We start from the raw sequence: 14,700 nt of genomic DNA on the forward strand, positions 1-14,700 counted from the left end.
CTCCATCAGGTTCTTAGCACTTCCTCATTGCTCTGATCGTCTGCTGAGCTTCCTCTGCCAGAGATTCGCAACCGGAATTGGATAGGCATTTTATCTTCTTTGGTGGCTCAAATATTGGCCAGATTAGACCAGATTAAAAGTAGATAAAGGCAGGTTTATTAGGAGGCAGCCCTCAGGTGGGTTCACCGGTCTCAGAGGTAGAGGTCAGTGAAGTTACACATCCAGGCTAAAGCAAGGGGATTTTATAGAATTGAGTCGAGAAATGGTGACGGGCCAGCTAGGAGCTGGGATGGTGTCCATACATGGTCATCCCGGGTGGGCACTCTTGGGTGGGTTGCCAGAGACAGGGAGACAAGGAGTGATGACCTGTCAGCCCAGCGTTTTCTCCGAGAAGACGGCAATTTTCTTCTCTGTATGGGTGGGGTTGTGGGAAGGAGGGCAGAAGGGGCCTACCAGCTTGTGCAGTGAAGAGTAGGGGATATAGCCTAACAGCAAACCTTTTGGGGGTTGCATATCAGATGTTTACATTGCGATTCATAACAGCAGGAAATTACAGTTATGAATTAGCAATGAAAATAATCTTGTGGTTGAGGGTCACCACAACATGAGGAACTGTATTAAAGGACTGCAGCATTAGGAGGGTGAAGAACCATTAGGAAGGTGAAGGAGAATCTGTACTCCTCTCTAGCCTTCATATGTAACTACTATGACATTCTAAAACACACCCAATCAAGCTGCATTATTGCTTAAAATCCTTCAGTTTATGATTACATGAAGATGAAGATCATTGTGGTGTTTTGAATATGCTTGGCCCAGGGAGTGGCACTAATAGAAGGTGTGGCCTTGTTGAAGGATGTCACTCTGTGTGTGTGTGTGTGTGTGTGTGTGTGTGTGTGTGTGTGTGTGTGTGTGTGTGTGTGTGTGTGTTTTAGACACTCCTGGATGCTTTCTGACCAAGATGTTAGAATTCTCAACTCCTCCAGCACCATACCTGCCTGGATGCTGCCATGTTTCCCACCATGATAATGGACTGAACCTCTGAATCCATAAGCCAGCTTCAATGAAACGTTGTCCTTTATAAGAGTTGCCTTGGTCATGGTATCTCTTCACAGCAATGGAAATTCTAAGACAATGTCTTGAGTGCAGAACCATCAATACTATTTCTACCCAAATATACTTTGATTTTGTCATAAAGATTTTATGGTCCCCAAATATCCAATCTTATTACTGGATTGTCTTAGGGCCTAACACTAGATAGACTAGTAGGAATAAGAGGCTAGGCTCAGCCACTCACCTTAAATATGCCCTTAATGAAAGGAAGGGGATTTATTCAATGAGACCACGTTGGAAAGAGGAACAAACACAGAGGTCTAACGATTTCCAAGACTGATCATCTTTGGGGTCCTGATTTGGGGCAAGAGGGCTGTCCAACTAAGCTGGTCAGGTCAAGAATGATCCAGTCCTTGTGTCTCAGTTTGTGTCTTCTGCAGGTTTGACAAGCTGTAGGATCCTGTGAAGTCTCTTCCTGGGAGACAGTCCTGCTCTGACTAGTCCTGGGAAAATTCATTTCTCTCAGCCTACTGCTTCCATACTGCCAAAGGGAGGGGCACAGTGTCTCTCTTTTGTCTTCGCTCCCACCGAGATTGAGGATGGTATTTTGTGGGTTTTAGTCCCCTTTTGTGCAATTTCCTCTTTTTTTTTTTTTTTTCTACCCAAGTTCCTTGTTTGGCATCTGCTCACCCTCCCCCAGATATAACAGACTTTATAAAACCCTGATTCTAGCGAATCCTTTAAATTGTTGACTGAATTTACTGAATGAACCTAACAGCTAAGCTTTATCCTTCTAGACTTTAGACTCAAGCCTAAAATTCCAGTGCTGAGATTTTTGGCGTGGGACACCCTAGGTTGGGAAGTATTTCTCAAAGGCCCAGAAGTCAAGAGCACTAGCTGCTCTTGCAGAGGACCTGAGTTTGTTTCTCTGCGAACGCGTGGTCTCAGCCCTTCTGTAACTCCGAGGCCCTCTTCTGGCTTCTACGTGCACCAAGCAGGCTTGTACCACAGACATACATGCAGGAAAAACATTTATACGCATAAAGTAAATACAAACATTAAAAAAAAATCTTTAAAGAGAAAGGATCTGGGTATAGGGGCACAATGGCTGTAATTCCAGCACCGAAAAAGCAGAGGCAGGCGAATCCCAAATTGGAGGCCAATAAAGAGGACGAAGGAAAATAAAAAAGGGGCGCTGACAACTGCCCGCGTCTTTGAAGCTTGAGTCCCCTAAGCTGGGAAGCCGGGGTCCAAGGGTGTCAGAGGCCAGCTGCACTGGGGACCGGGAGGTGACCACCAAGACCTTCCTCTCTCCGGGCAGGTGGTCGTAAGAGACCGGGACGGTGACAGCTACAACCTTCCAGGCTGAATACACTAGACGCTGGTGCATAAGCAAACATAGCGGACTGTAGATGCTCACTCAGTCCCAGTCTCGCGAGAACTAGGGGCCTCCGGCACGGGGTGGGGGAGGGGAGGTGAAAGGGGGCGGTCCTCCAATCGCTGCGGGGAATTCTGGGGTGAAGGGCTAAGGGACCGCCCCTTCCAGGCACGCCCCTCCTTCCTGGTTCTTGCTCTGTGTATTTTGGGCTGGGCACCACCCGAGATTGAGTCTTCGCGCGTGGGTACACCATGGGGACAGGAGCTGGGGGGAAGCACAGGTCTGCCTGCGTGGAAGGCCTGTAACGAGTCAGGACGCAGAGGATGAAGGCAGTGGCAGGCAGACGGAAGCTATCAGCGAGGCAGGGTCTCCGACCTCAGGCTGCGGCTGGGAACCTGGAGGGCAGAACTGACCGCCTGGAGACCTTACCCTGGAGAGGACATTGTTAGGAGAATTTATGACAGACGAGCTGACCTTGCAGCGTGACTCAAGTGGAAACACCATAATGTGAGGGAGTGGTCAGGTGAAAAGGACCCAAGTCCACATTCCATCATAGCAAGGTCCCAAGTGCCTACGCATCTCCCCTCGGCTCGCTTTGCCATTTTAATTCACGCTCTTCCCTGCGAGGAGGGAAATCAACTAAGGCCCAGGTGAGTTACCTCTCTCGTAAAGTTACCATTTAAAGTTACCATTTGTCAAGCAAATAGATGCATAATAGACCCGTCCGTCATTTCCTTTGGAAGAAGGAAAGCCACATTTAGTGTGTGTTAATATCTGTACTGTCTTAGCTCTGGAGGCATGGGAGGATTAGTTTACATTTTAAAGATGTAAGTATCATCAGAAAATTTTGAAATATGCCCAAGATTATTCAAGAAACATACCAGCAAATTCTACTGGACTTTTCAAGATTAAACTCAAAATCTGTATCTGCAGGACCCCTAGACTCTTGACACTGACCTGTATTTTCTGAACATCTCATTCTTGTTCACCTAATAATTTTTAGCTTTATCTGTGCACTTTAAAAACATATATTCATATATAAAATATTTTCTATGGATAATACTAGATATTTATAAATCTTTAACAAGTCAGAGGTCTGCCAGGCAGTGGTGGTATATGCCTTTAATCCAGCAGCAACAGGCAGATCTTTTAGTTTGAGATTGAGTTCCAAGACAGCCAGGGTTACCTGTCTTAACAACCCCAACCCCCAAAAGTCAGAAGTCCAAAAAGAAAGATGGATGATGTAGTAGCTTTATGATTAATCTCTGGTATATCTAAAAGCACTGGGCCAGGCAGCGGGTAAAGTCATAATGTGTCAAGAATCCATTACATCATCCTTTCTAAACTTTTGGTTTTTAGCAGCATAAGAGTGTCTAGGCTATGCATTTGAGTCTAACTTTTACATCAGTGTGAACTGTTGACTTCTTTTTTCATGAATGTGAAGCTCTTGTCTGTCTCAGTATACTAATTTTTCTATTTTTTAACTGTGCTAGTAGACCTTTTTCATTCACAATATTTTAGTGGCAGATCCACAAATAAAACAAAATACTTACTCCCTTAACAAAATTCTGCTGGGCTACAGTTACAGCCCAGCAGCATGCCACTTAATTAGTGTGTACAGTGACCAGCATTCTCCCTCTGGGAGTGGAAAGAAAAATCGACTCGGATTCTCATCCGAGACAAACACAAAGACTCCTTTTGTAAAGTGTACCTGTGTGTAACTCATTGATATTACTAATTAGTTATAAATGAATTGACTTCTTGGGGATATTAGCATACGTAAGGCCCTGGATTCAGTCCTCAGTATTGAAGTGAATGAATGAACCAACCAGTCAGCCAATATGATTCTTTTTGTCTCAGGAGTTTGTAAGTCTCTGACAAAGTTTGGTGTGTTCTGTAGGTCCCTACTTGTTCAATCTAGGACCGTACCATGGCTGAGACCGGGGAAGAGGAGACAGCATCAGCAGAAGCCTCAGGGTTCTCAGACATAAGTGACTCCGAGTTAGTAGAGTTTCTGGACCTGGAAGATGCCAAAGAATCAGCTGTTTCACTTAGCAAGCCTGGCCCTTCTTCTGAACTCCCTGGGAAGGATGACAAACCTGTAAGCTCGCAGAACTGTAAAAGGGGATTGGATGTCCTGTCACCCATGGATAGATTCCACTTGAAGTATTTGTATGTCACTGACCTGTGTACTCAGGACTGGTGTGAGTTGCAGATGGTGTATGGGAAGGAGCTTCCTGGTTCTTTGACACCTGAGAAGGCAGCTGTTTTGGACATTGGTGCTAGCATCCACCTAGCAAAAGAACTAGAACTTCATGACCTGGTGACAGTCCCCACCACCACTAAAGAAGATGCTTGGGCAGTTAAGTTTCTGAACATACTATCAATGGTTCCTACCCTGCAGTCGGAAGGGCGCATCCGAGAGTTTCCAGTGTTTGGGGAAGTGGAGGGAATCTTTCTTGTTGGAGTGATTGATGAGTTGCACTACACATCCAAGGGGGAACTGGAGCTGGCTGAACTCAAGACACGAAGGCGCCCTGTGCTCCCCCTGTCAGCTCAGAAAAAGAAAGACTATTTTCAAGTTAGTCTATACAAATATATCTTTGACGCCATGGTACAAGGGAAGGTGACTCCTGCTAGTCTAATCCACCACACTAAATTGTGTGTAGACAAGCCACTGGGGCCTTCAGTGCTGAGGCATGCTAGGCAAGGAGGTGTGTCTGTAAAATCTCTGGGCGACCTTATGGAACTGGTTTTCTTATCTCTTACACTGTCTGATCTCCCAGCTATTGATACCCTAAAACTTGAGTATGTCCATCAAGAGACTGCCACTCCATTGGGCACAGAGATTGTAGCCTTTGAAGAGAAAGAGGTGAAAAGCAAGGTACGGCATTTTGTGGCCTACTGGATGGGCCACCGAGACCCTCAAGGCGTTGATGTGGAAGAGGCATGGAAGTGTCAGACCTGTGACTATGTGGACATCTGCGAGTGGAGGAGGAGCAGTGGAATGCTCAGCTCTTTGAGGGAGCCCAAAGCCAAGAAGTTGAAGTAAATGAAGGTACACTTTCAGAAATGTTGATCATTTCTGTTACAATACACCTGTGTAAGAGGACCAGTCTCTCAGCTTGGCGTTCATGGATAATGTTGATTATTTTTATGTTTACAATCTTGAATAACATTCCAACCCAGGGCCAAGGATAAGGAATGTGTGGAGAGATGTGGTTTTAGAGTGACCTTGGAGCTTTGAGATAAATTGCAAAGAAGATGCACATATCGTCTGCAACTAATCACTAATCACTGTCGGCTCAAGGAAGTTCTTTGGATTCTGATAAATCTTTATTTTTTTTCTTGATAATTTTTTTTTTACATTTTTTACAATAAAAATGAAATGCTATCTAGAAGAGTTGACTTGATTTTTGTGTGCTTGCTGATCTCAGTTCTTTAAAGGTGACCATTACACCATACATAATTGTATAGTACCAAAAGCCTTTACATTCATGTATAAACATTTTAGAAGTAGAGCTAATAGAATAAGCAGACCATGAATTTAAAATAAACATAATAAACATTCTCAAAGAGATGACCCAAGAAGAAGTCATACAAGTAAAAATATTAGATGAAAAAGATATGAGATAATAGTATTCATCCAGTATATAGTCTAGCAATACCATTCCTCGGCGCATACACACACACACACACACACACACACACACACACACACACATATATCTTGATACATATATATATATATATCAAGGGAAATGCATGTGTATGCAAGAGGAACTAAGAAAAATGTATACTTTCACAAATAGAAAAACCTACAAACTGTCCAGATGCCCATCATCAGGTGAGTGAAATGATATAACAACCAAAGCATTGGCCACAATAACACAACATTCACAAATCTTAGCAACACATTAGGTGAAAAGGTTAAGTCTGAAAAGTTGTATGCAGCAGGACATCTGTTTTCATAAAGTGAAAAAACAAACATTCTAAGGGAAACGTGGAGAGAGTTAGATTATAAGCCTGTCAGGTAAAGGCCCTAGTCCATCTAGAAGGCCTGATCTCACAGTCAGAAGACTTGAGACCTCATCCCCTCCTACAGCAGACAGGCCACTGCGGGAAGGATGAAAACACAGGCTGGGCTGAGGAGAGCAAACCCTCAAAGGAGAACTGGCTATGCTTCTCTACCATCCCTGACATTAAATTACGGTCTGACTCCAGATGAATCCAAACTGCATAGCCCCTATTGCAAAGACATTCATTACCTTATAACTCTCATCCGATTGGAAGACATCATAAACATGAGCTTCATTTCTTCAGTTACTCCTTGGAAATGCACACATACCTTCCTGTCAGCTGCCTCTGGAAGTCCTGAGGTGGCCAGGTGTGAATAAAGAGCCTGCTTTCACCTGGAATGTTCCTCACCCGCTGTCTATAGAACCAGCTCTTTCTCCTAGGTGCTGTGGACACCATTTGTCTGTTTAACGGACTCATTTCAGTGTACCAGAAAGCAAAGGAACCCTTATCTTCAAACGTCACCAGAGCTGCCAGAGAAACAAACCGGAGGCTATCACCAGGAAATTAAGGACTCGATGAAGACACTGGTGGAGAATTTGTAAAAGTTGGTTGTTGAAGTAGAAACTTGTAGCTTTTTTTGGAAAGTTAGTCATGATCGTTTGCTGGGGCACACAGGCGAAAAGATGTCTTACTAAAGCAAACACTTGAAAGGATGCTTAATGAAGGAGTATAAGTATGGCCCCCACAGACAGTGGGAGAGGAGCACTGAGCATTGGTTTGGTTTGCTCAGCCTCACTGTTCTTCGCTAACAACACTCACGTATTGGTTCACCTTACATACAGCATTGTTGGGCTCAACTTGTGATAACATTGCCAGTGAGAGAAACTCATCATGAGGTACCTGTGGCAGCTTGCCCCTTCAGCAGCCTCACCTCAGGCTGGTTGGTGAGCCTAACAATCCCTTCAGGATTGAACTACAGCTGCTGGATTGTGCCTCGTGTTGACCGGCTGAAAGGACTAGTCTGTAGCTGCCAGTTCCCGTGTGCTGCCTGCCTGCCTGCCTAGAGGACTGGTCTACCTGCTCAGTCGTATTTGGTGTTTGTTATGAAACTGAACTGCTGCCAAAGAAGATCGAGCTCGCCCCCCAGAGAACTATTGCTGAACAGGTCCACTCCCCCATATCTTAATAACTTTTCTCTTCCACGACCTCTGCTGGGTGGTGGGTTAGAGGAGAGGTTAAACCTTTATTAAAAGTAGGCTGCAAAAAATTTATGCCTACAGATTGTAACGGTTGGGGCTTTTTCTATGCCCACCTCAGTTCCCAAATAATGACATGGAAACTTATTTATTTATGAACTAATTAATGCCTAGGCCTTAAGCTAGGCTCGTTCCCATCCAGCTCATAATTCACTTATCCTGTTTATACTAATCTAAGTTCTGCCCCATGGCTGGTTACATCTCAGTTTCATAAGTCTGACTTTCTCTGCGTCTTCGTGGCGAGTCTCCACGTCTGACTCTTTCTTAGAGTTCCTATCTCTGGTTGTCCCACCAGACAACCTGCCTATTCTGCCTTTTGCTATAGGCCATAGGCTTTTTATTTTACCCAATCAGAAGCTGCCTTAGGCAGGCAAGGAAGGACAGAGACATCTTCACACAGTGCATTCTATAGATCCTACAGTTGGTGGGGGAGTGAGTTAATTCCTCACCTACATAGTGGAGAGAGCCAATGTCCTCTCATCTCCACACACAGCAAATGGATGTAATTAAAAAAAAGATTAACCACTACAGTCAGGGCTAAAATAGGTTACTTTGGAGTTAGGGCGATGGTTCATTTTGTCAAGTGCCCGCTGTGTAATCATAAGAACCTGAGTTCAGTCCCTCACACTCACTGAAAAGCAGGTCCAGCAGGCAGGAGGCTTCCGAGCACTGAGTGCATAGAGACAGACAGATCCCTGAAGCTCGTCAGTCAGCCTAGCTGAATTGTCAAGCACTGGGGTCAGAGAGAGACCCTGTCAAAAAGTAAAGAAAGCAATAGAGAAAGACATCTGATATTAACCTCTGACCTCTTCACACATGGAAGCACACACACACACACACACACACACACACACACACGCAGGCAAACACACACATGAAAAGAAAATTGACAGGAAAGTTGATTTTTTCATGAAGTTCATAATGCTATGATACCAATTTGTATTTGATCTTGCTAGTCTTGGGAAAAGAATACCCAATTGTATTAATCAGGGTTCTCTTGAGTAGCAGAACTTATAGATGAATCTCTCTCTCTCTCTCTCTCTCTCTCTCTCTCTCTCTCTCTCTCTCTCTCCACACACACACACACACACACACACACACACACACACACACACACACACACACACACACACATGGTCCAGCTAACCCAACACTGCCTATGTGCAGAAGGTCCAAGGAGTTGCTCAGTGCACAGTGCTGGCTGTCTCTTTTGGTCTTCAGTAAACGCTGGAGTCCTGAAGAAGTCCGCTCTTTGCCGGTGAAGGAAAGGATAGACTGGCTAGCAGGGTGAGAGCCGCAGGCAAAGAACAAAAGTTTCCTTCTTCTATGTCCTTAGGCAGAGGGTGTGGTCCACAACAGAGGTCTTCTCACCTTAAAAGGTTTGGATTAGAAATGAGTCCTCACACTTCATATTAAGCAAAAAATTCCTCACAGGTGTGCCCTCCACTTTTGGGTTTTGTTTCCAGATGTAGTCAAGTTGACAGCTAAGAATAACCATCACACCAATCAATGGAATCAGTGGCCTTCTCTGAGAGGGTGAGGAGTAACAGAGCCAAAGGTGTGAAACATTTTCTAGCCCTACATGTGAAAATTTTCTTTGAGGGTTTGTATAGGGAATTTCATTTCTCCCTCCTTCCTTATCCCCTTCTCCATATATGTTTTTAGTATGTGAATGTGTTTGTATATACACGTGTGAACATGCACACATACTCATTTAGTGGGACGTTTCATATGATTTGGCCTTTCACAGGTTTTGAGTGTGAATCAAGTACTCAGTAAGCAGTAGCAGGCAGATCTGTCCCTCCAAGTTCAAGCCAGCCTAGTCTGCATAGTGAGTTCCACAACATCCAGGGCTATGTAGAAGTAAGCTGTCACCAAAACACAAACAAAAAATCAAACAAACAAAAAAAGTAAAGCAGTGAATAAACTAGGCACTAACTTTTGGCAGCACCGGACCCCAAACTTCTTTTGGAGATCAATAGTCTTGATATTTCTACCTCTGAAATAGACGAGGAGGAAGAAGAGGAGGAGGAGGAAGAGAAGGAGGAAGAAGAGGAAGGAAGGAGGAGGAGGAGGAGGAGGGAGGAGGAGGAGGAGGAGGGGAGGAGGAGGGGAGGAGGAGGAGGAGGAGGAGGAGGAGGAGGAGGAGGGAAGGGTTCTCTTTTTCCCAGAAGTGACCTTATTTTTTTATGTTTTGTAGACTCCTTAAATGGTGTTTTGATCCTTGAAATTCAGTAAGTTCACTGAATACACAGACACGATCATCTCTTTCAGCAAGTCCACATGAAGGTGGTGGGAAGCTTCACTGTGGTGTGACAGGTCTCTCAGATTAAGCACATATTTATATGATGTCAGACCATCTAGATCTGTTATTGGCAAGGTAATGGGTTTTTCTCATAATTTCACTAAGCTCCTTTTCTCTTAATTAAGGTAGAAGTCTCCTAGTTGATCTTTTTTAAGTTAAAATATTAAAATTCCATTGTTTTAAACACTTAGCTTGTAGGAGCGCTGGGGTATGCACACATGCAAGCATGCCTAGGTCAGGAGCATTGGTGAGAGTTGCTTCTCTCCTACCTGTGAGTTGCAGAGATCAGGCTCAGGCCAACAGGCTAGATGACAAGCGCTTTACCCAGCGAGCCACCCTGTAAGCCCTCAAACTGACCTAGATGACTAACATGGGTCTTCTCTATTCTCCAGTCCACCACCTGCAGCTTTCATTGAGATTTTTTTACTGCACACTTTCATCTTTGGAAGCATTCCTCATTCTCTGAGCTCCCCCATCTCTGGACAGGGAAGAGACTCGGACCGTGCTGTGTGGTAAGGGTTTCCATCTGAGCCAGATCTTCACTCTCTGCAGCAAATCCACACAGGAAAGAAACTTCTGATGTGTGAGGAGTGCGGCCAGGGCTCCAGGTAGAGTTCCGGTATCCACACTGGCAGCGTCTACAGAAACCTGTGTGCAACTGGTAGCCGAGGCTTCAGTTACAACGTCAACTGGGAGTTCACACTGAGAAACTGTGCCATCGGAGTTCTAACCCAACCATTCGTCAGAGACCACACAAGAGAGAAATGGTGGCAAGGCGCTAAGTGCAGCAAAGACTTCAGTCAGAGCAGATCTGCACACGCATCAGAGTCCTCACCTGAGAAGCTGTCTGAAGGGAAGCTGTTGAAACGCAGGCCTCCGCTCTCATCACCAAGGCCACGCGAGAGAGGCTTCAGGTATGAGGTGGTGCGCGGGGCTGCTCTCCGCACCAGGCTCTGCAGTCCCAGAGGTGGAGCTGCAGAGACTCCATAATGTCCTGTGAGGTAAGTAGTGCGGTTAAAGCAGGGCTCCGAGTCTCTCAAAGAATTTACACAGAAGAAAACCCATCGCATGCCACAGTGGAGGAACCTCTGTGCTCACCGCAGTCCACACAGAATGGAACGCTCATCACTTCGATCCATTCTACATGTGAGGGAAAAACCGATGAAGGCTGTGGTAGGGACTCAGTTGGAGCACTCGGCACTGTCGGCACCTCCCAGACACTGCGCTCTGTGTCACCTGGCTCTGCGTGCTTTGTCCAGCATACTACGGTATCTCTTTGCTGAGTGAGAATCTGGGTGACAGAACGGCTATCGCTGTGGTGTGTGTGCTGAGGTCTTCACAGATCACGCTCTGAAAATGTTCTGTGTGTATCCATGTGTGCACATGTCAGTCTATGCGGAGGTCAGAACAACCTGAGGGAGCCAGTTCTCTCCTTCCACCTTGTGGGTTCCAGGGACTGAACTCAGGTCATCAGGCTTGGCAGCAAGCCACAAGAGGTGGGGCCCTCTCCTATAGCGGTACTATCTTGGTCCTGCCAGTGATAGCTTAGACCTGTATTTTCAATTTCTTGTACTAGCTTATTGATTTGAATATTTACCTCTGACCAAAGTTCATTCTATTTTTCAAATTTTTCTATTTATTTAATGTATGAGGAGTCTGCCGCACATACATCTGGTCATGCTGTTCTTTAGCACAGTAAGGCTCCTCTCATGCAGGGGTGATCCAGGATGAAATCTGTGCCCTGACTGAAATCATTACTGCACAATAGATGATCGTAAGAGATTTCAAAGTGTGGGACCAGCAAGACTGCTCAGTGGGTGACAGAGCTTGCTGCCTCCCCCAATCCCACCTTCACTAAAATCTCCGAACAAAGAGCTCGGTTCCTCATTCCCGGCTAAGCACAGCTCTTATTTTTTTTTTAAAGATTTATTTATTTTATATATGTGGGTACACTGTTGCTGTTGTGTCTTCAGACCACCAGAAGAGGACATCAGAAGAGGGCATCAGATCCCATTACAGATGGTTGTGAGCCGCCATGTGGTTGCTGGGAATTGAACTCAGGACCTCTGGAAGAGCAGTCAGTGCTCTTAATCGCAGAGCCATCTCTCCAGCCCTAAGTGCTAGCTCTTGACCACACCTGGGCACAAACCCAGTTTATGGCTGACACATCATCACCCATCGCCTACAGTCTACAAAACTTTCCTCTCCTAATCCAGGTACACAACTTCCTCAGGCCAGTTCTTTGGGACTGCCGAGCCTGCCCAGAAGCCCAATAAACCTGCCTTTAACTATTTTTACTCCGGTCTAATCTGGCCTAAATCAGCATCACAGAGGGAAAGCAAACTCCTATCATGCACCACCTCTTACAGAGCTGCTGTGCCTACCTGTGTAACCCTAGCACCTAAAGTGCTTGCAGCAGCATCAGAGGTTCAAACTCATCCAGGCTACAGAGAAAGTTTAAGGCCAGGCTGGGGGTGGGGGTGGGGTGACAAAGAACAAAAGCTGGGGGCTAGAAAGGCTACTGAGCAGGGAAAAGGGCTCTTAAAGAGGACCTGAGTTTCGTTCCCAGCATGCGGTGTCAGCTCACAACCATCGGGAGCTGGAGCTTCAGCGGATCCCATGACCTTACTCTTTTCTGACCTCTGTAGGCATTAGGCTTGTGCAGGATGCACAGACATACATGCGAGCCAAGACACCCATACGTATAAAACAAAGAAATCTAAACAAAATGTTGAAAAGCAGAAATAACGAAGGCAACCACGTCTTGACTCTTCATCACTGCAGCAGGCTTTCACTGCTGGGCATAAAGTTTATTTATCCTGTTTCTACTCAGGGGTATATTTTGTAGTTTTCACTGCTGAAGGCAAGGCCAAATATTTTCATGTTCAATTAAACATACAAATCTCCCCCTGGATAGATTCTCAGGAACAGAATGCAGTTCAAAAAGTGAAAATATCCATGGCCTTGGTGGATAGTGTCAGGTTCCCTCCACAGGAGCTGTTGTTTGGTTCCTCTCTCCTCCCAGCAACGTGAGAATACAAGTTTCTACAGAGCCTTGCTAACAGCAGGTTTTAAACTGTTCATGGTTTTGCTTCCCTGACAGGTAGGAAATGATACCTTGGTATTTCCCCACCAACCCCACCCCCCTTTTTTTCTTCTCAGCTTTTTTTGTTTGGTTGATTGCTTGATTGCTTTTGGCTTTAGGATTTTGGAGACAGGGTTTCTCTGTGTGGCCTTGGATATCCTGGAACTCACTCTGTAGACCAGGCTGGTTTTGAACTCACAGAGATCCTCCTGCCTCTGACTCTCTCTCTCTCTCTCTCTCTCTCTCTCTCTCTCTCTCTCTCTCTCTCTCTCCCTCCCTCCTCCCTCCCTCCCGCCCTCCCTCCCTCCCTCTCTCTCTCTCTCTCTCTCTGAGTCTCACTTTCCCAGGCTGTTCTCCAATTCCTGGGCTGAAGAGTCATGTATGTCTGTGTGAGGGTGTTGGATCCCTCTGGAACTGACATTACAGACAGTTGTGAGGTGCCATGTGGGTACTAGAAATTGAACCCAGGTCCTCTGGAAGAATAGCTAGTGAGAGCTCTTAACCACTGAACCATCTCTCCAGCCCCCCATGGCAACCCTTAGAAAAGAAAAGAAAGTATTTAACTGGAGCTGGCTTAGTCTCAGAGGTTTATCACCATCATGGCGGGAAGCATGGTGGCACACAGGCACACATGCTGCTGGAGAAGCAGCTGAGGGCTCTACATCTGGATCCGCAGGCAGCAGAAAGAGAGAGAGACACTGGGTCTGGCTTGGGCCCTTGAACCTCAAAGCCTGTCCCAATGACACACTCTCTCCAACAAGGCCACACCTACTCCAGCAAGGCCACACCTCCTAATTCTTTGGAATAGTGCCACTCCTAGATGACCAAGCATTCAAACCTATGAGCCTACTGGGGGTGGGAGGCATTCAAACCACCACAATGACCAAACTATTTTGGAAAGGATGTTACCAAAGCCTTCTGAGGAAATTTAATTCACAGGAGCCAGGAAGTGATGGTGCACATCTTTAATCCCAGCACTAGGGAGGCAGAGCCAGGCTGATCTCTGCAAGATTGAGATTGAGGCCAGCCTGGTCTACCCATCAAGGCTTTAGGCCAACCTGGGCTATACAGTGAGACACTGTCTCAGAGTAGGGGAAAGGGGAGGAGAGAGGAAGAGGGATCTGGATGTGGTGCACGCACACAGGAGCCCAGCATTTAGAAGTCTGAAGCAGGGAGACCATGAGGCCAGCTTGGACCAGCCTTGGCTATGCAGTAAGTAGCACCCTTTCCTTCCCCCAAAATAATGAGTATAAGGGAAACTAAAATAAATAATTCCTAACCATGTGACCTCAGAAGCTAAGAACAATTATTAACATAAGAATCATGGGATATAATAAAAAATTAAAAGTAGTATCCAGGAAAAATCATAATGTATCCTGATCAAGAAAAATATAAATAAAACCATCAAGATGACGTCTGTGAAATGGTAGGAAACTTTTTGACTCTTGAAAGTTTTGCAACTTCTCTTCAAAGGCAGCAATCCTGCAGAAAAGGCAAGTGTACCAAGACTAACAGTGGGACCCGGAGGGATGGCTCTGTAGTGACACTTTGGAAGTTTGGTTTCTTTAAAAAATACAGAAATATTATAAGAATATGTTTTCATTTT

The 14,700-nt window shown here is 45.5% G+C and overlaps 1 protein-coding gene across 1 annotated transcript; it reads left to right on the plus strand.

The window, feature by feature from the left end:
* The first annotated feature begins 2,560 nt into the window (after positions 1-2,560).
* On the plus strand, positions 2,561-5,826 carry Exo5 (exonuclease 5). Its single transcript, XM_032898982.1, has 2 exons — positions 2,561-3,078; positions 4,329-5,826. The coding sequence occupies exon 2, from the start codon at positions 4,359-4,361 to the stop codon at positions 5,478-5,480; it is 1,122 nt and encodes a 373-aa protein (XP_032754873.1). The 5' UTR covers positions 2,561-3,078; positions 4,329-4,358; the 3' UTR covers positions 5,481-5,826.
* The last annotated feature ends 8,874 nt before the right edge of the window (positions 5,827-14,700 follow it).

The sequence above is a fragment of the Rattus rattus genome, chromosome 1 (assembly GCF_011064425.1).
Source record: "Rattus rattus isolate New Zealand chromosome 1, Rrattus_CSIRO_v1, whole genome shotgun sequence".
In the NCBI taxonomy this organism is placed as follows: domain Eukaryota; kingdom Metazoa; phylum Chordata; class Mammalia; order Rodentia; family Muridae; genus Rattus; species Rattus rattus.

Coding starts and splice junctions, on each gene's coding strand:
- Exo5 (XM_032898982.1), top strand. CDS start 4,359: ATGGCTGAGACCGGGGAAGAGGAGACAGCATCAGCAGAAGCCTCAGGG.